At 46.3% G+C, this 19,885-nt stretch overlaps 1 protein-coding gene and 1 non-coding gene across 14 annotated transcripts in view; both read right to left on the reverse strand.

The window, feature by feature from the left end:
• ASAP1 (ArfGAP with SH3 domain, ankyrin repeat and PH domain 1) overlaps positions 1-19,885 on the reverse strand; it is a 391,937-nt gene that overhangs the window by 7,183 nt on the left and 364,869 nt on the right. For all 13 annotated transcript variants that reach the window (XM_063817373.1, XM_054657023.2, XM_009455915.5 and 10 more), the window contains 2 exons: positions 17,120-17,178; positions 1,258-1,748 (listed from right to left, as the gene is read on the reverse strand). In XM_063817373.1, coding sequence (XP_063673443.1) covers positions 1,258-1,748; positions 17,120-17,178 — 550 coding nt within the window. The remainder of the gene's footprint in view (positions 1-1,257; positions 1,749-17,119; positions 17,179-19,885) is intronic.
• On the reverse strand, positions 10,193-10,304 carry LOC112204233 (U6 spliceosomal RNA). The gene has a single exon (XR_002937811.1). It is a non-coding gene; the product is annotated as a U6 spliceosomal RNA (small nuclear RNA).

Here is a 19,885-nt window from a genome sequence, read left to right on the forward strand (position 1 = left end):
CCATGCCCAGCTAATTAATTTTTATTTTTTATAGAGACGGTTTCTCTGTATGTTGCCCAGGCTGGTCATGAATCCTGGGCTCAAGGGGACCTCGCACTTTGGCCTCCCAAAGTGCTGAAATTACAGTTGTGAGCCACTGCACCCAGCCCCATTTTAATTTTTTTGAGACAGGGTCTTGCTCTGTTACCCAGGCTGGAGTGTAGTGGTGTGATCACAGCAGCCCTGAACTCCTGGCCTCAAGCGATCCACTCGCCTCTTCCCAAAGTGCTGGGTACTGTAACATTTTATAACAGAATGTGAGGCAGGTAGAGCTGCCATGTGCAATGGGAGAACTTCTGGATATAGAGTAGGAAACATTTCATGAAAATGACAGAATATGAGATTTCTACAAAATTCTATGCTATTCTATTATATCGAGGGCTTTATCTCCAACTCCTTTAGGAAGATGCAGCGAGAAAGTCTGACTTAGCAGATACTCAGGGAGCCAGGTGCAGTGGCTCACGCCTGTAATCCCAGCACTTTGAGAGGCCAAGATGGGAGGAGTGCTTGAGCCCATGAGTTCAAGACCAGCCTGGGCAACATGGCAAAACCCCATCTCTACCAAAAATATTAAAAAAAAGCCAGGCGTAGTGATATGCACCTGTGGTCCCAGCTACTCAGGAGGCTGAGGTAAGAGGATCACCTGAGCCTAGGAGACTGAGGCTGCAGTGAGCTGTGATCGCACCACTGCACTCCAGCCTGGGCGACAGAGCGAGCCCTTCTCAAAAAAAAAAAAAAAAAAAAAAAAAAAAAGAGAGAAAATACCCAGAACCCCGAGAGGGAAATTGGTTTCTCGTGACCCTCAGGAAAGGAAAAGTTTCATCCTCAAGGTTCCTAGGTAAGAGTGACTACTTGCTGAGTGGTCTAGGTGCCAGCCAAGTGCTGCTCATTTGTCACTGTATTTAATCATCTGTGAGCTCAAATATTGTATTAGCTCCTTTTTGTATGTGAAGAAAGTAAGGCTCAGAGAAAGTAACTTGCCAAGGTTGTGCAGTTATGTCAGGCACTGAAGCCAGGTCTTGAAGCCTGTCTGCTGGAGCCTAAAGCCTGACTTTGTAACCCACAGGCTCTAATCCACCATCACGCTTGAACCAGAGCACATAAGGGTCAGGTGAGCAAGCTCTCACTTTTTCTTGTGTAAGTTGGAGCACCTGCCCTCCCACCAACTTGCAAAGTGCGGAATAGGGTTCCTAAGGGCCTGAACATTGTCCCACCCACCGTATTGATTTTTCTGGGCAGTGGTACGGGCGTCTCTGGCAGAGTAGGCGTGAGGTCGTTGGAGTCTTCAGATGCTTGCTTTTGGATGGCGTCTCTGGACTGCACATTTGGGGATAGATCCAATGGGTGTGACTTCAGTGTGACCTCAGAGGGTTGCTGAGCCTTGGGTGAGACATCTCCAGTCTGGGATTTTGCTAGCAGGTCTCCCAGCTGTGGTTTGGGGGGCAGGTCCTTCATCTGTGGTTTGGGAGGTAAGTCTGAGAGTTGGGGTTTGGGTGGCAGGTCCCCCAGCTGTGGTTTGGGGGGCAGTTCTCCTGGCTTAGGCGGCAAATCTCCAATTTGGGGCTTGGGGGCCAGTTCTGTGGGCTTTGGGGGCAGGTCTCCAGGTGGTGGCTTTTGTGGCAACTCTGCCAACTGTGATGATTTCTGAAAGATTTCGGGCGGGATGTTGGCTTTGTCTAGGGAGAGATGATCCGTTTTCCTTAGTGCCACTGTGGAAGCAATCAAAAACAAGGAGGTCATTGGTGGGAAGGGCTGCTTTCCTGTCAGTCACCTAAAAGAGGCACCATCATCATGAAGGGAACTGACCTATAGTGAGCACTTGAAATGGATGAACTCAGGGGCCAGGCCCACCCAGGCAGTTTTACAAAGACAAAGTTTGAAAGCCTGGAAAGTGTTACAATTCATGATTTTATGCTTCAATTATATAAGAACAGGATGTCTACATTCATCCAGAATTAAAAAAAATAAATAGAAACAGATTGCAGAGAATCGGAAAGTACAGAGTTCTTAAGCCTAACACCTAAATGTAGCCATTTAAAATTCTTTTATATAGTTCCTTTTAATTTTCCTATATATTTTCTATAGATATAACTTTTACTTGCTTTTATCTAATACCATTTTAGCAACAGTATTTGTCATGTTATTAAAAATTATTTACTAGTTGTATGTAATTTTGAATGGTGCATTCTATTACATTCTATAGCTGTATCATAATTTATTATTATTTCTCCCCATTTTACATGATTCATGCAGTATATAAGCGAGGTAGCAAAAGGCTTCTTCTACTTTGTGCCCCTGTCTCGGGTTAACCTCTGTTACATTTTGGTGATACACACGCGTATGCTATGTCTTTTAAAAACCATACAAGGGATACATAGTCTGAAACTTTGCTTTTCTCCCACTTACTATGTTTAGGAGAGCTCCAAATCAGTTCTTTTTTATTCTGTTTAATGGCTGCACAGTATGCACAGCTTAGGAAATGTATCAATTTGTTGACCCATTTCCATAGCTCTTTGTACAGCTCTTGGTACTTAGAAAACTATGGACATGTCTCCAATTTTAGCTCCACCACTTACTAGCTGTGTGAATTTGGGCAAATTACACAACCTCTCTATGCTGCAATTTACTGATCTCTTAAAACCCTACTTCAAAGGGTTGGCATGCAGATTACATGGGTTAATATATGCAAAGAATTTACTGACAAGCCCTGGCAGGCTGTAAGCATTATGCAGTAGTACTACCATCACTGTTAGGGTTCTTTAAGGCCCTATTACAGTATTACATTCCTGTTTTACTCATTTTTGTAACTTTGGCTCCTGGCACAAGGGCCAAGGACATAGCCTGCACTCAGGGAGGAAACAGCTGACTAAGGCACACTGAGTGACTCACATTAGGAATTTGATCCTAAAAATATAATGTATTCAGAAAGACATTCTTAAAGAAGGAGAAGAAACAGATAAACCTCATGTTGTAAATGTCACAGGCTGTACTAGGGCTGTTTCTGCTCATGACCTGTCTAGTCATATCTCTAAAAAAGTCAAAATCAAGGGGCACCCTGCTCACAGGCTGGTCCCTAAGCTTCTGCTGAGGTGGCTTGGCTCTAAAAGTTAATTTACATGAATCTCGTTCCTCTCTTGGAAGTCTGAAATTGGCTAAGAAACAATCTGAGCCAGGCAGTCAAGAGGGAAAAAGCTAGGGGGAATCCCTGAGGTGGTGGGGCTAGAAAGGCCTTGGCTGTGAGTCACACTGATGGGGCAAGAGAAACTGTAAGTGCCAGGCATGGAAAACCTTCAAAATACCCCAGCCTCTTCACCTGCAGCTCCAATTCTAGGAATTTATCCTAAAACAGTGATCAAAGTCATACACTGAGATGTCTGTGCTAGAGTGTTTGGCACAGTACTGCTTATAACGAAAAAAATGCCACCCGTCTGAATGCAGGGGATTGTATGGACAATAAATAAAAATTAGCCAGGTGTGGTGGTACATGCCTGCAGTCCTAGCTACTCGGGAGACTGAGACTGGAGGATTGCTTGAGCCCGGGGTCCAAGGCTGCAGTGAACTATGACGGTGCCATTGCACTCCAGCCTGGGTGACAGAGTGAGACTCTGTCTCAATAAACCAACAAACAACAATGATATGTAGCCAATAAAAATTATACTGTTGTATAATTAATAGCATGAAAAATGTTTTTATTATGTGAAAAATATTAGCTTAAACAGAAACTTTAAAGAAGAGCAGAGAAAAAAAAGATGAAAGATATACACTAACTCATCAGTTATCTTGGGTGGTAAGACTTCAGGTAGTTTTTATTTTATTTTTCTTTTTAGTTCTATCGAGACAGGGTCTCCCTCTGTTACTGAGGCTGGAGTGCAGTGATGCAATCAGGGCTCACTGCAACCTTGACCTCCCAGGCTCCAAATGATCTTCCTGTCTCAGCCTCCTGAGTAGCTAGGACCACAGGTATGTACCACCGCACTCAGCTAATTTTTAATTTTTTAGTAGAGACGTGCAGGGCCATGCTGTCCCCAGCTTCAGGTATCTAGACCCTGTTCCACATCCTCTCTCCGCACTCCTGGCTTTGGTGTGACAATGTGACTGTTGGCACCAGTCTGAGACCCTTGAGGGGAAGAGGCAAGGCTGGCTAGGGCCTCAGGGTACACTGGCCCAGGTGACTCAACTCTGGGCAGGAGAGAGATGGGACCACAGGGCAGGGAAAGAGAGGAGATTGGCCTTCTTGAGACCTGCTGCATGACGTAGCTTCATCTTCCTAAGAGCCCCGCGATGTGGATATCACCATCATCCCCATCTTCCAAGATACCGAGGGAGGAGCCTCCCACATCACAAAGTGAGTAAGAAGAGATGGTCGATTCCTAGCCCAAGGATAGTTCAGACTTACAGGAAAAGGGTTACCATTCCACCCCTATTTGCTGGGCATGTGCCGTGCCCAGCACCGTTTCAGGCACTTGGGACACAGCAGATGGAAAGAACTAGGGCCCTGCCTGCTGGGAGCTCACATTCCACGAGAGGGTGACAAGTAAACATGGAGTTACCAGAGGGTGAGGGCAGGTAAGCAGGGGAAGGGAGAAAAGAGTGCTGGCTGGGTGGGGAGGAGGAGAGTGACCACCAAGGAGGGTGTGGTCAGGGAAGGCCACTCTGATATGGCAAGAGTGCATCAAAAATGTGCAGGAGGCTTGGACACCAGCCATGCTGATATCTGGTGGGGGTTGCGAGAAGAACCACCAGATGGTTCAGGACAGAGGAGTGACATGATTGAATGTGGGAGGCTCCAGTGTTCTGCTGAGAACAGACTGCAGGACCAGGTTAGAAGGCTCCAGGCAGACAGGGTAGGAGGCTCCAACTGTCCAGACAAGAGATGATGCTCATTTGATCCTAGCTGACAACGGTGGAGATGATGAGAAGTGACTGGGTTTTAAATAGATGTGGAAGGGGGAAGAAACAGTATTTGTACAAGCACAGGATGTGGTGTGTGAAAGAAACGGAAGAGCTAAGCACCTCTCTCAGGCTTTAAGGCCTGAACACCTGGAAGAATGACACTGCCTTTAACAGACGGGGACACTAAGGAAGGAACAGTCTGGAGTGGAGCCGGAGTCCGTATTCCAGTTTTAAGTAGAGAAGCCTGTCAGACACTGTGTGGCGAAAACTTGCTCCTCTAACCGTGCTTTTCCCTCTACTCTCACACCACAACAATCATCAACACAGAAGAAAACTTCTGTGACCAAATGTGTGGGGGTCTCACCCCACCACCAAGCAGTGGATACCAGCCAGGTGTCTTCCAATCCAATTCTGACACCATCTACCTGGAGACAGCGTTAGATCCCACAGCTTGAGGCTCAGTCCCCCAGAATGTTCCCACCTTCCTGTCCAGTCGCAAGCCCAGGCCTCTGGAATTTCTGACCAGTTGGCTTCAACTGGGGTTCCAACAATCCCCTCTGGGTTTGACTGATTTGCTAGAGTGGTTCACAGAACTCAAAGAAACACTTACCTAAGTTTATCAGTTTACTAAGAATGTGTGTGTGTGTGTGTGTGTGTGTGTGTGTAAGAATCACAGCTCACTGCAGTCTCGGTCTCCCAGGCTCAAGCTATCCTCCCACCTCAGCTTCCCAAGCAGCTAGGACTACAGGCCTGTGTCACCATGCCCAGCTATTTTTGTTTTTATTATTATCTGTAGACACAAGGTCTCATTATGTTACCCGGCTGGTCTCCACTCCTGGGCTCAAGTGATCTACCCACCTTAGCCTCCCTAAGTGCTGGGATTACAGGTCTGAGCCTTCTCAGGGCCACAGCTCCTGGCTCTAAGAAGGATATTTTAAAGGATAAACAGCCAGATGAACAGACACACAGGGCGAGGTCTGGAAGGGTCCTGAGCACAGGAGCTTCTGAACCTGAGGAGTTGGGGGTGTGCCGCCCTCCCGGCACGTGAGCGAGTTCTTCTTCACTTTCCTGTTGGCCTCCACGGGTTTAGCTTTCTAGAAGCTCCCTGAACCCAGTCCTCTAGGGTTTTTAATGGCAGCTACATGACGTCAGCATTCCTTCCCCCAGGGTATAGGGTAGGATCTCAAACCCACAAGATGGGAAAAGATTAGAGTCCTGCCTTGGGGTACATAAAGGAGGGCAGGAGAGATTCTGTTTCCTGAGGCCTAACACATCCAGCATTACAACCAGACTGTAACAAGGGATGTGGACACTATGAACCAGGAACTGTGGATGGATACCAATACATATATATCTATAGCTCCATAGGCCATTCCTTGGTTTTCAATCACAGATCCCTTATACCAAAACAAATGTATCTATCAGAACATTTGTTGTAGCATTTATAAAACAGTTACAGCAATGCCGCCACCTAAAATCTGGAGAAGCCAATGTGGGTAGGGATGAATTTAAAGAAATAACTAATTTGTCCTATGAAGTCATACAAACACTTTCATAATCATGTACTAGCCTAATTGTTCTTTCCTGCCTTGGTCTACTGCTATTGGACCTTAGGATAAACTTGTGCAGAGCTGTTTCGCACAGAGATCAGCTGATGGTTAGCTAGATCCAGTTCCTTCTTGGGCCATTTTCCACAGGCATTCCATCCTGAGGGAGCTTCAACTCAACCTCCCAATACATCTGATCGTATCAGTATTATCATAAGGCTTATTTACATGAGGAAGCTGAACCTTACCAATGCCCCCAGTATTACACCATATTGTGATACAATCGTGGTACAATTTAGCTTCATTATAGATTAGTAAGAATGACAGAGGTATTTGCTTTGCCTTCCCAATAAAATCTCCCCTTGCCCATATACCAAATGTTACTAAGGACAGGTGTTGTTACAATGGCCATGACTCAAGTCATTTCTGGATTTGAAATTAATTAGGGGCAGAGCCAATCACCCTGTCTCATCTCACAGGCTTGTACTGAGACTGGTTTCCACTGGGTGCTATTAGTTATAGCACAGCCCACCTGCCTCCTGCAGGCAGTACATGGGTGGTGTTAATTTTACTAATTAAATAGAGACAGGGTCTCACTTCATTGCCCAGGCTGGTCTTGAACTCCTGGGCTCAAGTGATCCTCCCGCTTCAGCCTCCCAAAGTGCTAGGATTAAAGGCTTGAGCCACAATACCTGGCCTATTTCTTTCTTTTCTTTCTTCCTTTCCTTCCCTTTCTTTTCTTTTTCATTCTTTCTTTTTTTTCTTTCTTTCTTCTCTCTCCTTCCTTCCTTGTTTTTCTTTCATTCATTCATTCATTCGTTTGATGGGTGTTTAGAATAGTTCCTATACCTACCAACTACACTGCAGAACATGTTTTACTTTGCCCTAACCTAAAGGCATGGGCAGTCATAGCACATTGATGTAAACTGCAAGTGCCCTCAGAGAACTTCCGTAAATTCAGAGGGCCGTAAGAGTCCCACAGGTGTGCCCTGAGCCTCAGCAGCCAAGACTGAGGGCCACTGCCCCCCATTTCAGCCTCTATTTGTATTAAAATTGTGAAGAGGCCCTGTTGGGTCTGGGTACAGGCCCTTTCCCAAAGCTGCATCTTAGCATTCTCTTCAGCACTGTTTATTGAGTCGGCCTGGCTCACTCTGCCAAAGCCTCCTTATCTTTCCAAGCTGACTCCCATCCTTTTGCCTTCCTCCTGGAAGAGAACTCCCTCTAATCTGCATTTTCCTCTGAATTCTGCTGCTCATTGAAAGCAAACTCAACTTATTCCAGGATACCCAGACCTGCACCTATCTCCTATAAGGCCCTTTTCTGTCTGGTGGGCCAGTGTTGTTTCATCCAACATGCATGTTGCTGCAGTGTGTAGTAAAGGCCTGAGTACAGTTAGGATATATGTTTTGCACCCAGAAATGTTGGGTGACCCATACTAGAGTTAGATGAGTGGTGGTCACACCTACATGTAGTTTAGTGTGAGTGTGCCACAAGGCCTCCTACAGCTTTCCTTGTCTCAGGGTGGGACCATTCCCTAAAGGAACTCAGATCCACTATGTGATGCCCACTATTTTACTGATTGATTGATTGACAGGGTCTCACTCTGTCACCTAGGCTGGAGTGCAGTGGTGCAAACATGGCTCACTATTACCTCGACCTCTTGGGTCCAAGAGATCCTCCAGCCTCAACTTCCTGTATAGCTGGGACCACAGGTGCGGACCACCACACTCTGCTAATTTTTCAAATTTCTGTAGAGACAAGGTCTCATCTCATCATGTTGCCCAGGCTGGTCTCAAACTTCTGGACTCAGGTGATCCTCCAGCTTGGGCCTCCCAAAGTGCCTGGATTACAGGTGTGAGCCACCGTGCCCAGCCCCACTGCTTTAATCCCATTAAGAACCCAGTGTTTTCCTGTATTCTGCTTAATAGCTTTTCATCCACAAAAGGAACGGTGATAAAAGTGTACATAGCACACTGCGGCATGTTGTGTATGCTGCCATTACATTTTGTCCTTTATACCCAAAGATCTTTCAAAGCATCTGATCATCAAGGTTTATATTAATAGCGACATAAAAATCAGTCTGCTGGGAGCCGTACACCACACATTTGGTATCAGCGAAGCAGGATTTGTTGGAACAGCTCTGACTCACAGAAACATGTGGTTTGAGAATAGAAAGGATAAAAGGGTGGGGGATCAGGAATCTTTGGATTCCTATGTGGCCATGTGGTCACCCAGGTATGAAGCCACAGCTGTGCTGAGATCAGTTACTAAAGGTAAAAGTTACCAGTGGAATTCAGAGATGGATCCAACTCCCCAGGAGTTGGGGCACTGGATGCATAAAGAAATACAAACTAAGAAAAAAGTGAAATATTTAATCCCTGGTTATTGTTGTCTATAATGGCTAAAATAAAAGAGGGTGCTGGGTCAGGACTTGAGGCTGGACTAAGCTCAGATGTGGGTCTGCCTGAGCTTAGTCCACTAGCCTTAAAGTTACCCACAAAGGAGAAAATTACGCAGGGACAACAGAAAGTACCTCTGAGACTTGTGGTTAACAAGAAGGTAGTCAATGTGAAGGAGGGGCAAAACTAAGTAACTGTGGAAACTAGAGGGTATAGTGCGAAAGAACTGTTTCATCCTGTAGATCAGTATCATCAGCTTCCTGAGGAACCTTTACTAAAACGCACTGTAAGAGTGACTAATTTAGGGGCAGTATCTTTGGTTTTAAACACTACAGAGTAGAAGTACATGTTTGGATTGATGGGACCCACAGCTCACTATTGAACAACTGCATATGGGTATATATGATCCAGACACACAGGAGGCTATTCCTGCGGTAACTGCCAGCTTGGTGGAACAGATAAAAGCCACTGTAAGGTCTGTTCACCCTGAGAAGGGGGACTGTCCAACTCTACCTACAAATGTCAAGTGGGACACCCCAGATGCAGTAGCTGATATGCTCTGTATGCATGTGGGACTGGCTTTATGATAACAGGGCTATTCACACGCTGAACATGCCTGTTACCCAAGTCATGGTAAATGTGTGGTTAAGAGGGCCCCTTCTACATGGGCACCCCATGTGATATTACTCCTACAGAAATGAACAGTTCAAGAAGCCTTATTAAATTTGCTGTCTCAGCTTCCCTTCATGGGTCTTATAGATGCTAATAAAAATATTAGGTTAATTAACAAGAGAACAGGGAAAGGCAAAAGTGAGAGCCAAAGGACTCCTCCCAGGAAGGTGGAAATTTTAAAATGGTTATTAACAAATACGGTGAAGAAAACACTGATAGGATAAAACTAAGAAGAAAAAGAAAGGGGAGAGTCATGGGACTCATCCCAGCAGGGTAGAAATCTTTAGATGGTTATTAAGAAATGGAATGAATAAAATGGAAATTGATACAGTTAAAACAAAGGTCTTTGTTTTTTGAGGCAGGGTCTTGCTCTGTCACCCAGGCTGGAGTGCAGTGGCGTGATCTTAGCTCATTGCAATCTCTGCCTCCCAGGCTCATGCAATCCTCCCACTTCGGCCTCCTGAGTAGCTGGGACTACAGGCATGTGGCACCACGCCTGGCTAATTTTGTGTATTTTATGTAGAGACAGGGTTCTGCCATGCTGCCCAGGCTGGTCTCAAACTCCTGAGCTCAAACAATCCACTCGCCTTGGCCTCCCAAAGTGCTGGGATTACAGGCATGAGCCACTGCACTTACCAAAACAAAGGTCTTTTTTTGCTGTTGTTAAAAAATAACGTGTCATTCATGAGCAGGGGCCATGCTAATCTTCTCTGTATGGTTCCAATTTTAGTATATGTGCTGCTGAAGTGAGCACAACAAAGATCTTAATACAACATTATTGAAGCTTGGGTGGACCAAACCCCTCCGCTCTCCCAACATTAAACGGCCCTAACCCAGTTTACTGTATTTCTTGCAGTTTGAAGAAATTTTAAAAGTTGCAAGGTAGAGATTACAATGAAACATATGATATGAAATTGCCTGGGGCAAAAATGGGGCAGACTAATCAAAATAAAGACTGACAAAAGGTCCAGGGTCCTTTGGCTCAACCCTTGGCAGAAGACCCAAAGCTTTTTGCGCAAGAGAGAGTAAAATGGTCTGGGGGTGAAGAAGTTCCTGAAACTAGAATATAAAAATGTAAGGGTTGATAGGATGATGAAAGTTGGTATATTTGAACACACTTCATGTGAATTGACTGCATCTCTTTTTTTTTGTTTTTGAGACGGAGTCTCACTCTGTCGCCCAGGCTGGAGTGCAGTGGCGCAATCTCGGCTCACTGCAAGCTCCGCCTCCCGGGTTCACGCCATTCTCCTGCCTCAGCCTCCTGAGTAGCTGGGACTACAGGCGCCCGCCACCACGCCCGGCTAATTTTTTCTATTTTTTAGTAGAGACAGGGTTTCACCGTGTTAGCCAGGATGGTCTTGATCTCCTGACCTCCTGATCTGCCCACCTTGGCCTCTCAAAGTGCTGGGATTACAGGCGTGAGCCACCGTGCCCGGCCGACTGCATCTCTTCTATTTGATTGTATCATGGTAATGAACACAGTATCACACTGGAGAATGTTTCCCCTACCTGGTACTATAAAACAGAAGGCATGTAAATCTGCTCTCCAAGCAATATTAATTGGACATGCCCAAGCCTGCAGAGTGCAGAGTAGAAGCTAGAGTGCTGGCAGGGACAAACTCTCCACTTGATAACCCCCTGTGGAGCAGTTCCTGGGGCTTATGGCAAAAGTGTTTTGAGCACCTCCCAGCAACAACTACTGGGACTTTGGAATAGAGAATTTCCACTTAAGGGACCTTGCTATGAAATGTTAGTTGAAGTTACCCCTATGACATCTGAAATACCCATGCTGTCTCAGGTGATGTCCAAGAACATTCTAATGGGGAAGGCAGTGCCTAGAAGAGTTCCACAATAAAATGGAAATGGTTTATAGAGGATCATGCTACCTGAGGAACTCAAGGAGGAGATACTCCTTGAGGGGAGAGAGGGAGAGAGGGAGAGAGGGAGAGAGAGGGAGAGAGAGGGAGAGAGGAGGAGAGAGGGGAAGAGAGAGGGGGAGAGAGAGGGAGAGAGAGGGAGAGAGGGGGAGAGAGAGGGAAAGAGAGAGGGGGAGAGAGAGGGAGAGAGAGGGAGAGAGGGGGAGAGAGAGGGAAAGAGAGAGGGGGAGAGAGAGGGGAAGAGAGAGGGGGAGAGAGAGGGGAAGAGAGAGGGGGAGAGAGAGGGGAAGAGAGAGGGGGAGAGAGAGGGGAAGAGAGAGGCGGAGAGAGAGGGGGAGGGGGGGAGAGAGAGAGAGAGGAGAGAGAGAGAGAGAGAGAGAGAGAGAGAAGCAGAGTTTCCCCAAATCATCTAAGAAAAAAAAGTATTTTTTCTCCCCTACCCGATGCAGTGATCCTAGGACAGGAGTTGCTGGGACAGCAAAGATAATTTTTGTTTTTTAGCTATGGGGTCTCACTGTATTGCCTAGGTTGGTCTCTAACTCCTGACTTCAATCCATCCTCCCATCCTTCCACAGAGCTTAGATTATAGGTATGAGCCACTGCGCCCAACACTTCAAAAAAATTTTAGCAGGAATGCTAAGTAAAAAACTGTAACCATGTTTTTAAATATTATGTCAAAATTCCTGAGGGCATCATGGGGGTGAGATGTGCCTTCACCCCTTCTAACAAAATTGGGGCTAACAGTGAATATAGCTGGTGGTAAAAATAGCTCATTAGTTCTGCATCTATGTAGCCTCACCCTATCTGAATGGGAGTGGACTGAGGAGGAGCTACTTGCTAGACTTGTATTGCTGCTTGTAATCTAGACTAGCACAGTGGTGATTCTAATGTCCCTCCAAAAAAGGTTGGAGATTAATGGAGAGAAGGAGAAATAGTAGCTGAGAGTAAACAAATAAATGGGCAAATGAGACAACTCAAAAGAGTCTCAGGGCAAGAGATGACACTGCCTCTTAGCTCAATGATTCCACATGCCTGAGAGGGTGAAGCTGTGTATTTACCCAGACCAGTCCTGCTTGTGGAACCTGACAATATTGAGAGGAAACCTGCAAACCTGAGTGTCATCATCATCCTGGGAGACATTCATACACTATGATGGACTGGACTAATTATTAATGATTGTGTATATATATGTTTTTTGATATAAAGGATCCACAGTAGAAAACCAGGGAGTAGGCTGTGGTGCTATGATATGTATTAGTTTTTGTCCACAGTTGCTGGCTTATAACCCTTGTTATAGTCTTCTGTTATTATGTTAGGTGTGTCAGGCCTCTGAGGCAGGCCTCTGACCTTCTCTTGCCCTCTTATTACCTATCCCAAGGCAGGACTCTATTCCGATCGTGGGTCTTAAAACACCTTCCATGAGAGGGTCCTACCCTATACCCTGGGGGAAGGAATGCTGACATCATGAAGCTTTCATAAAAAGCAAAGAGGACAGGGTTCAGTGAGCTTCTGGAGAGCTGACCATGTGGAGGCTCCTGGAGTTTCCAGAAAGGGCTTGGAAGCTCTGCACCTGATATAGCTTGGCTGTGTCCCCACCCAAATTTCACCTTGAATTGTAGCCCCCATAATTTCCACATGTTGTGGGAGGGACCTGATGGGAGATAACTGAATCATGGCGGCAGTTCCCCCCATACTGTTCTCATGGTAGTGAATAAGTCTCATGAAATCTGGTGGTTTTATAAGGGGTTTCCCCTTTTGCTTGGCTCTCATTTTTCTCTTGCCTGCTGCCATGTAAGACGTGCCTTTCGCCTTCTGCCATGATTGCGAGGCCTCCCCTGCCACATGGAACTGTGAGTCCATTAAACTTCTTTTTCTTTATAAATTACCCAGTCTCAGGTATGTCTTTATCAGCAGCGTGAAAACGGACTAATACAGCACCCCTTCCCCCATACTTCACTCTACACATTTCTTTATCTGTATCCTTTGCAGTATCCTTTATGATAAACTGGTAAATGTGTTTCCCTGAGTTCTGTGAGCTGCTACAGCAAATTAAATGAATCCAAAGAGGGAGTTGTAGGAACCCCACCTTGTAGCCAGTCAGTCAGAAGTTCTGAAGGCCTGGACTTGCAACTGATATGTGTGTGTGTGTGTGCAGGGGCGGGGCAGTTTTGGGGACTGAGCTCTCACCCGGTGGGACTGGCACTATCTTCAGGTAGACAGTGTTGGAACTGAATTCGAGGACACCCAGCTGGTGTCTGCTGCTTGGTGCATGGGGAAAAATCCCCACACGTTTGTCACAGATATCTTCTTCTGTGTTGATGACTGTTGTGATGTGAGAGCAGAGGAAAAACACAGTTAGAGAATTATCCCCCACAGGCATCAAGTGGCGATGTGAAATAGGCTGTTGTTGGTGAATTCGGATTATGGACGAATACTTTGGTAGGAGATAGAAATGTGGAGCTTTCCACGTTGGGAGGCTGAGGCGGGGGGATCACCTGAGGTCAGGAGTTCAAGACCAGCCTGACCAACATGGAGAAACCCCTGTCTCTACTAAAAATACAAAATTTGATGGGCGTGGTGGTACATGCCTGTAATCCCAGCTACTCGGGAGGCCGAGGCAGGAGAATCGCTTGAACCTGGGAGGCGGAGGTTGTGGTGAGCTGAGATCGCACCATTGCACTCCAGCCTGGGCAACAAGAGTGAAACTCCGTCTCAAAAAAAAAAAAAAAAAAAAAAAAAAAAAACCAAATGTGGAGCTTTCCAGATGGGTGTAAAGCTGTGGGACTGTTTGGATGAGTTAAGGAGTAAGGGAAGATGCAGAACAGAAGCAGTCCATGACCACGGCCTGTGGTGCTCAACATGCTGAGGTGGAGGAGACGAGAAAGCAGTTAAGGGGGTCGGGAAGGAACTGACAGTGCAGCGAGAGTGGACAGGTAGTGTCCAGAACACAAGTGCATAGCGTTCCAGGCAGGAGAGAAGCAGTGACTGTGCCAAGAGCTGCAGACGGCCAAGGAAGACAGGGCTGAAGCTTAACCGCTGGCCCATCGGCTTGCAGAGGGATGGAAAGAGAGGATGGATGGATCAATCTTGGCTCTGAGCATTAACAGCTGTGAACTTCACACACAGAGACAATGCGATGGTGTACACCTTGTGATAGAACACACTACCACCTATGAAGTGGTTTTGCCAAAGCCTCAATCTATCTGATCAGGTTTCTGGAATCAACTTCCAATTAATAGGAAATATGACAGGCAGGGGAACACGTTAGATGAACAAACACGAGGGGATGGAATCTAGACTGGAGAAATCTATAGAACGAATAACACAGTTTCTTCAACAAATAAAAAGAGAGAGATGCAGGGGAAACTTTAGCCTAAGACACTTAGAGACAAATCAATCAACTCTACTGTGTGGACTTTATTTTAATCCTTATTCAAACAAACAAGTTCTTAAAAAAAAAAAGGGGGCAATTGTGAGACAGCTGGATATGTTAACACTGGGTATTTGATGATATTAAGAAATTTTTGATTTTTTAGACATGATGAATTTTTTGATGTAGTAATAGAATTGCGTATGTATGAAATTGGCTGGGATTCGCTACAGAATTACTGAGAGTGGCTGGGTAGGGAACTAGGTGAAAGAAGATCAGGTATAAACTGTTAAGTGCTGGAATGGGTGATAAGTATGTGGGTGTGGTGGAGGAGGCTGCAGGATACTATTCTGTGTCTTTTTTTGTATTTCTGTATATGTTTATTACGGAAAATTCCAAATAGTAAAAACATACACACACACACACACACACACACACACACACACACAGAGACAGAGAGAGAACGGGAGTAGAGCAAGGGGGTGGTGGTAGGAGGGACACAGGTCTTCATGGGTATTGACAGTAGGCCTGCCCTGATAGGGCAGGTCAGATGGAAGGAAACAGCAACGCAAAAGAGGGAGGGACACCTGCTGGAGTCTGTTCCCGAGGGGGTGGGAGGGTACAAGGTCTATCTTAGGACCACGGCCACCATGCCAGGCAGGTGGTAGTAGGGGTGGACTCCTGTGCTGACTCAATGAGGAACAGAAACAAGGTGCTCCTAAGGAGAGGAGAGACAGTGTAGGGGAGTGGGCTGAAAGGTCACGGTGCTGGGACTGCTGGGCAGCCCCAGATGACCATGTGAGATCAGCAGTCATAGGGAGAGCCAGACTGCCACACTGACTGTGCCTCTCAGAAGTCAGTTGAGTGGCAGAACCCAGCACAGGAGGGGCAGGAGCTGAGGGAGCACATCAGGGAGTGACTTTGGTGATGGGCTGACGCCATGCTGCGAGGGAAGGGAGGGCATGGAGGGTATGGGTGCAGGGAAGAGCTGGCGGCACTTGCGGTAAAGCCCCATGGGCACTGAGAAGTGCTGGGGTCTGCTGCTAGAGAAAGCACGCTGGAGAGGTAGGGGTGATATGTGAGCGATCTAGGACGGAATCTGGGCACACTGTAAATGGGGATACATGCCTGGGAAACTTGTTTCAAACTCCTCTGAGATCAAAACAGCCCGCTGGGCAGAGTTTAAAAATAAAAGACAACAAAAACCAACCCTAGATAAAGACTCAGCAAACCCAGGGGAAGTCTTGCATCTGTTCTACGGAAAGTGAATCAGCAGTCATTTGGGAGTCCCCTCATCTTACTACACAGGAGCCTGGCCTGACCAGTCAGTGCTCTTCAAAGTGTGTTACTTCACTGAAGAACTCTAGAGAGTGGTGAATTTCAGCTTCCCAATACTAACCCCCAGTTTGACTTCTGCTCAAACTAGGCAACAGAGCACTAGACTGGGGTCACAAATCTTGCTGCTGGCACTGAAAATCCAAGGAGCAGGCCCTGAGCTCCTCGGAGCTTCCGTCTGTATCCAAGGTGGGCCCTGCTGGCCTTGCAGGCTTATAGAAGGATTGAATGATCTAGACGCTCCTAAAGGTATTTTGCAGCTTTAAAGGTAAGGTATGGTAACAACGACGACAACAAAAAAGGCAGAACTATCACTTGTGTTGTAATAAGAAGACTGAAATTTTGGTTTCACAAATGAAAACCTTGTCAGCATTAAAGAAGACTCAGTCAAAGAGCTGAGTGTCTTAGCTTGGCAAAAAAACAGTATTTATAGACACTGCTTTCTTGTACTTTGCAGAGCATGGGTATCTCTACTCTGCACGACAGATGCCATCCTAGGGAAGGATTCCTTTGCCACCCACTTGCTAGGGACTTTCTGAAACATGACTTCATTTTGTCCTTACAAAACCTCACGAAGTAAGTATTATTTTCCCCATTTTACAGATGAGGAATCTCAGGTTCAGTGAAGCTACTATGTCACCTGCCCAAGGCCACACAGCTACTAAGTGGTAGAGCTGGTGTTGGTTCCCAAGTCTCTCTGATTATGTTTATAAGGGGAGAAAGAATGGTTCCTGGGGATTATAATAATGTAATGTCTACAAAATTATTATGTATTCTGGAAAAGTATGGTGCTTTGCTAATCACCAAATTTGAGTTTATAAATACCTTTCGTCATTTAATGTGTATTTACTAGGCATCCACTACATGCCAGGTGCTGCTCTAGGCATTTGGGATGGATCAATGAACAAGGGAGATAAAAACCTTGGGCCCCTTGGAGGGGGTAGTGACACTTTAATTACATGTAAATGTAAAAATGATAGATCTTACCTTTCTGAGGTAGTTTAGGAAGAACTCTTGGGCCAAGGGCAGTCTTTGCAGAACTGGTGCTAATCAACAAATAAGAATCATTTAGGATCTAAAAGTGCTAGAATATCAATAGCAAAATATTATTCAAGTAAATCAAATCAAAGGTATTTACATAATCATCTAAAGAATGCTTTCAAAATTTCCTTTTTTTTTGAGATGGAGTCTCCCTCTGTTGCCCAGGCTGGAGTGTAGTGGCGCGATCTCGGCACACTGCCTCGGCCTCCTGGGTTCAAGCAATTCCCTGCCTCAGCCTCCTGAGTAGCTGGGATTACAGGTGCCCACCACCACGCCCGGCTAATTTTTTTATTTTTAGTAGAAACGGGGTTTCACCATCTTGGCCAAGCTGGTCTTGTACTCCTGAGCTCGTGGATCCACCCACCTCAGCCTTCCAAAGTGCTGGGATTACAGGCATGAGCCACTGTGCCCAGCCTCAAAATGTCTTTAACAAAAGATTAGTCTATTTTCCATATTTCAGTTTGCCTGGCTGAGGAGGCACAGTAAAAGGATGAAAAAAAAGTCGCTCTTAATGATAAAGCCCAACTCCTCCACTTCAAAGCATTTATGAAGGCACCTGGCACACTCTAAGTGGTGACCCCAATGTAGTGCACAGAAGTAACTCTTCCCACATGATCCCACAAAGCAGCTCTGTGTTTCCAGACAAGGAAATGGAAGGGAATGGGGGTGTTGGCGGCTGGCAGAAGGTCTCACGTGGGTCAGAGGTAGAAGTGGAAATTCGGCCCTAGCTCCCCTGGGCCTCCAGAGCCCTCACTTCCTCCACTATAGCAAAGAGCTTGGTTCTCGGGCCTCCAGGCTCTCCTAGGCCTTGCTTTCCTTTTGGAGGACAGGTAAATGAGGGTGACAAAGGCCCAAGTCCCTGGAATACAGGTCCATACCACATTGTCTAAATCATCAAACGTTAACCTCTGCAACTGAAACCCCAGTGCCATCAGTGGTCTACATTAGGTGGAAGCCACTATTTTTCTTTAACAAGAGGTTTTGGCGATTCTCAGAGGACACCAGGAGGCCTGCATGCCTGAGAAGCAGCAGTAGCCAAGTGCCTGAGCCCCATCTGCCAAGAACCCCTTTATTATCTCATCTCTCCATTTCTGTCCCCTGATGTCCTAAGAGTTGGTTGCTGCTGCTGCTGCTGCTTCTTTTTTTTTTTTTTTTTGAGACACAGTCTTGCTCTGTCACCAGGCTGGAGTGCAGTGGCACGATCTCAGCTCACTGCAACCTCTGCTTCCCGGGATCAAGCGATTCTTGTGCCTCAGCTAACTGCATTTAAAAGAAAAGAAAAAGCCAAACCAACCAACAAAACAAAAAGTAGTCAAAGAGAGAAGATGAAAGGTGTGTGCTCCTTTCTGTCCTGGCTCTTGGCCATCCTTGGTCTTCACTGCTCTTTCCTCAGCTCACTTGAAATCCTCCTGTCTCTGGGCAACGGGGGAATATTGCTGAGATAAAGCCACCACTAAACAAGAAACAGTAAACATGAGAGGGCTTTGCTTCTCTTGAAAGAGACTCCATCTCAAAAGCAAATAAACAAACTTAATGAGTTGCCAAAGGCTCTAGTTCACAATCAGCTTGATTTTGTTTAAAAACTTTTTTTTTTTTTTTGAGACGAAGTCTCGCTGTCACCTAGGCTGGAGTGCAGTGGCGTGATCTTGGTTCACTGCAACCTCCATTTCCCAGGTTCAAGTGATTCTCCTGCCTTAGCCTCCTGAGTAGCTGGGACTACAGGTGCACCCCACTATGCCCGGCTAATTTTTGTATTTTTCGTACAGACGGGGTTTCACCATGTTGGCCAGGCTGGTCTTGAACTCCTGACCTCAAGTGATCCACCTGCCTTGGCCTCCCAAAGTGCTGGGATTGGTTCTCCCAAAGTGGCGAGAGCCACTGTGCCCTGCCAAAACTTTTTTTTTGAGACAGGGTCTTGCTGTCGCCCCGGATGGAGTGCAGAGGTGCGATCATGACTCACTGCAGCCTCGATTTCCTGGGCTCAGGCGGTCCTCTTGCCTCAGCCTCCCGTATAGCCGGGTATGTACCACCATACCCGGCTGATTTTTTTTATTTTTAGGAAGCAAGGTCTTGCTATGTTGCCCAGGCTGGCCTCAAACTTCGGGGCTCAAGCAATCCTCACACCTTGGCCTCCCAAAGTGCTGGGATTACAGGTGAGCCACTGTGTTCAGCCTTTAAAAACCTTTTATGAGTGCTTTTGGAGTGTCAGATATTCTCCTCACTCTGGAAAAAGAACACCAGAACTTTAGTTTTACAGGGTCCCCCAAATTAGGGTTGAAGGAAGGTGAGTGAGGAATGAAAGGCAGGGCACAAGGGCAAGGAAGGGGTGTGGAATGTGGAGTTGGGAGAACAAGCAGGCTGGAGAGCTGGCTCTGACATCTGCACCCACCACCTAACCACTCTGGGCCTCGCTCTCCTCACCTGCAAAACTGAGGATAATAGTAATTGGGCCTATCTCACAGGGTTATAGAGAGTACATAAGATAGTGGTATTAAAAAAAAGGCTGGATATGGTGGCTCACATTTGTAATCCTAGCACTTTGGGAGGCTGAAGCAGGAGGATTGCTTGAGCCCAGAAGTTCAAGACCAGCTTGGGCAACATGCTGAGGCCTTGTCTCTACAAAAAAATAAAAAAATCAGCTGAGTACAGTGATGCATGCCTCTGGTTCCAGCTACTCGGGAGGCTGAGGCAGGACCATCTCTTGAGCCCAGG

Source organism: Pan troglodytes, chromosome 7 (assembly GCF_028858775.2).
Source record: "Pan troglodytes isolate AG18354 chromosome 7, NHGRI_mPanTro3-v2.0_pri, whole genome shotgun sequence".
NCBI lineage: Eukaryota > Metazoa > Chordata > Mammalia > Primates > Hominidae > Pan > Pan troglodytes.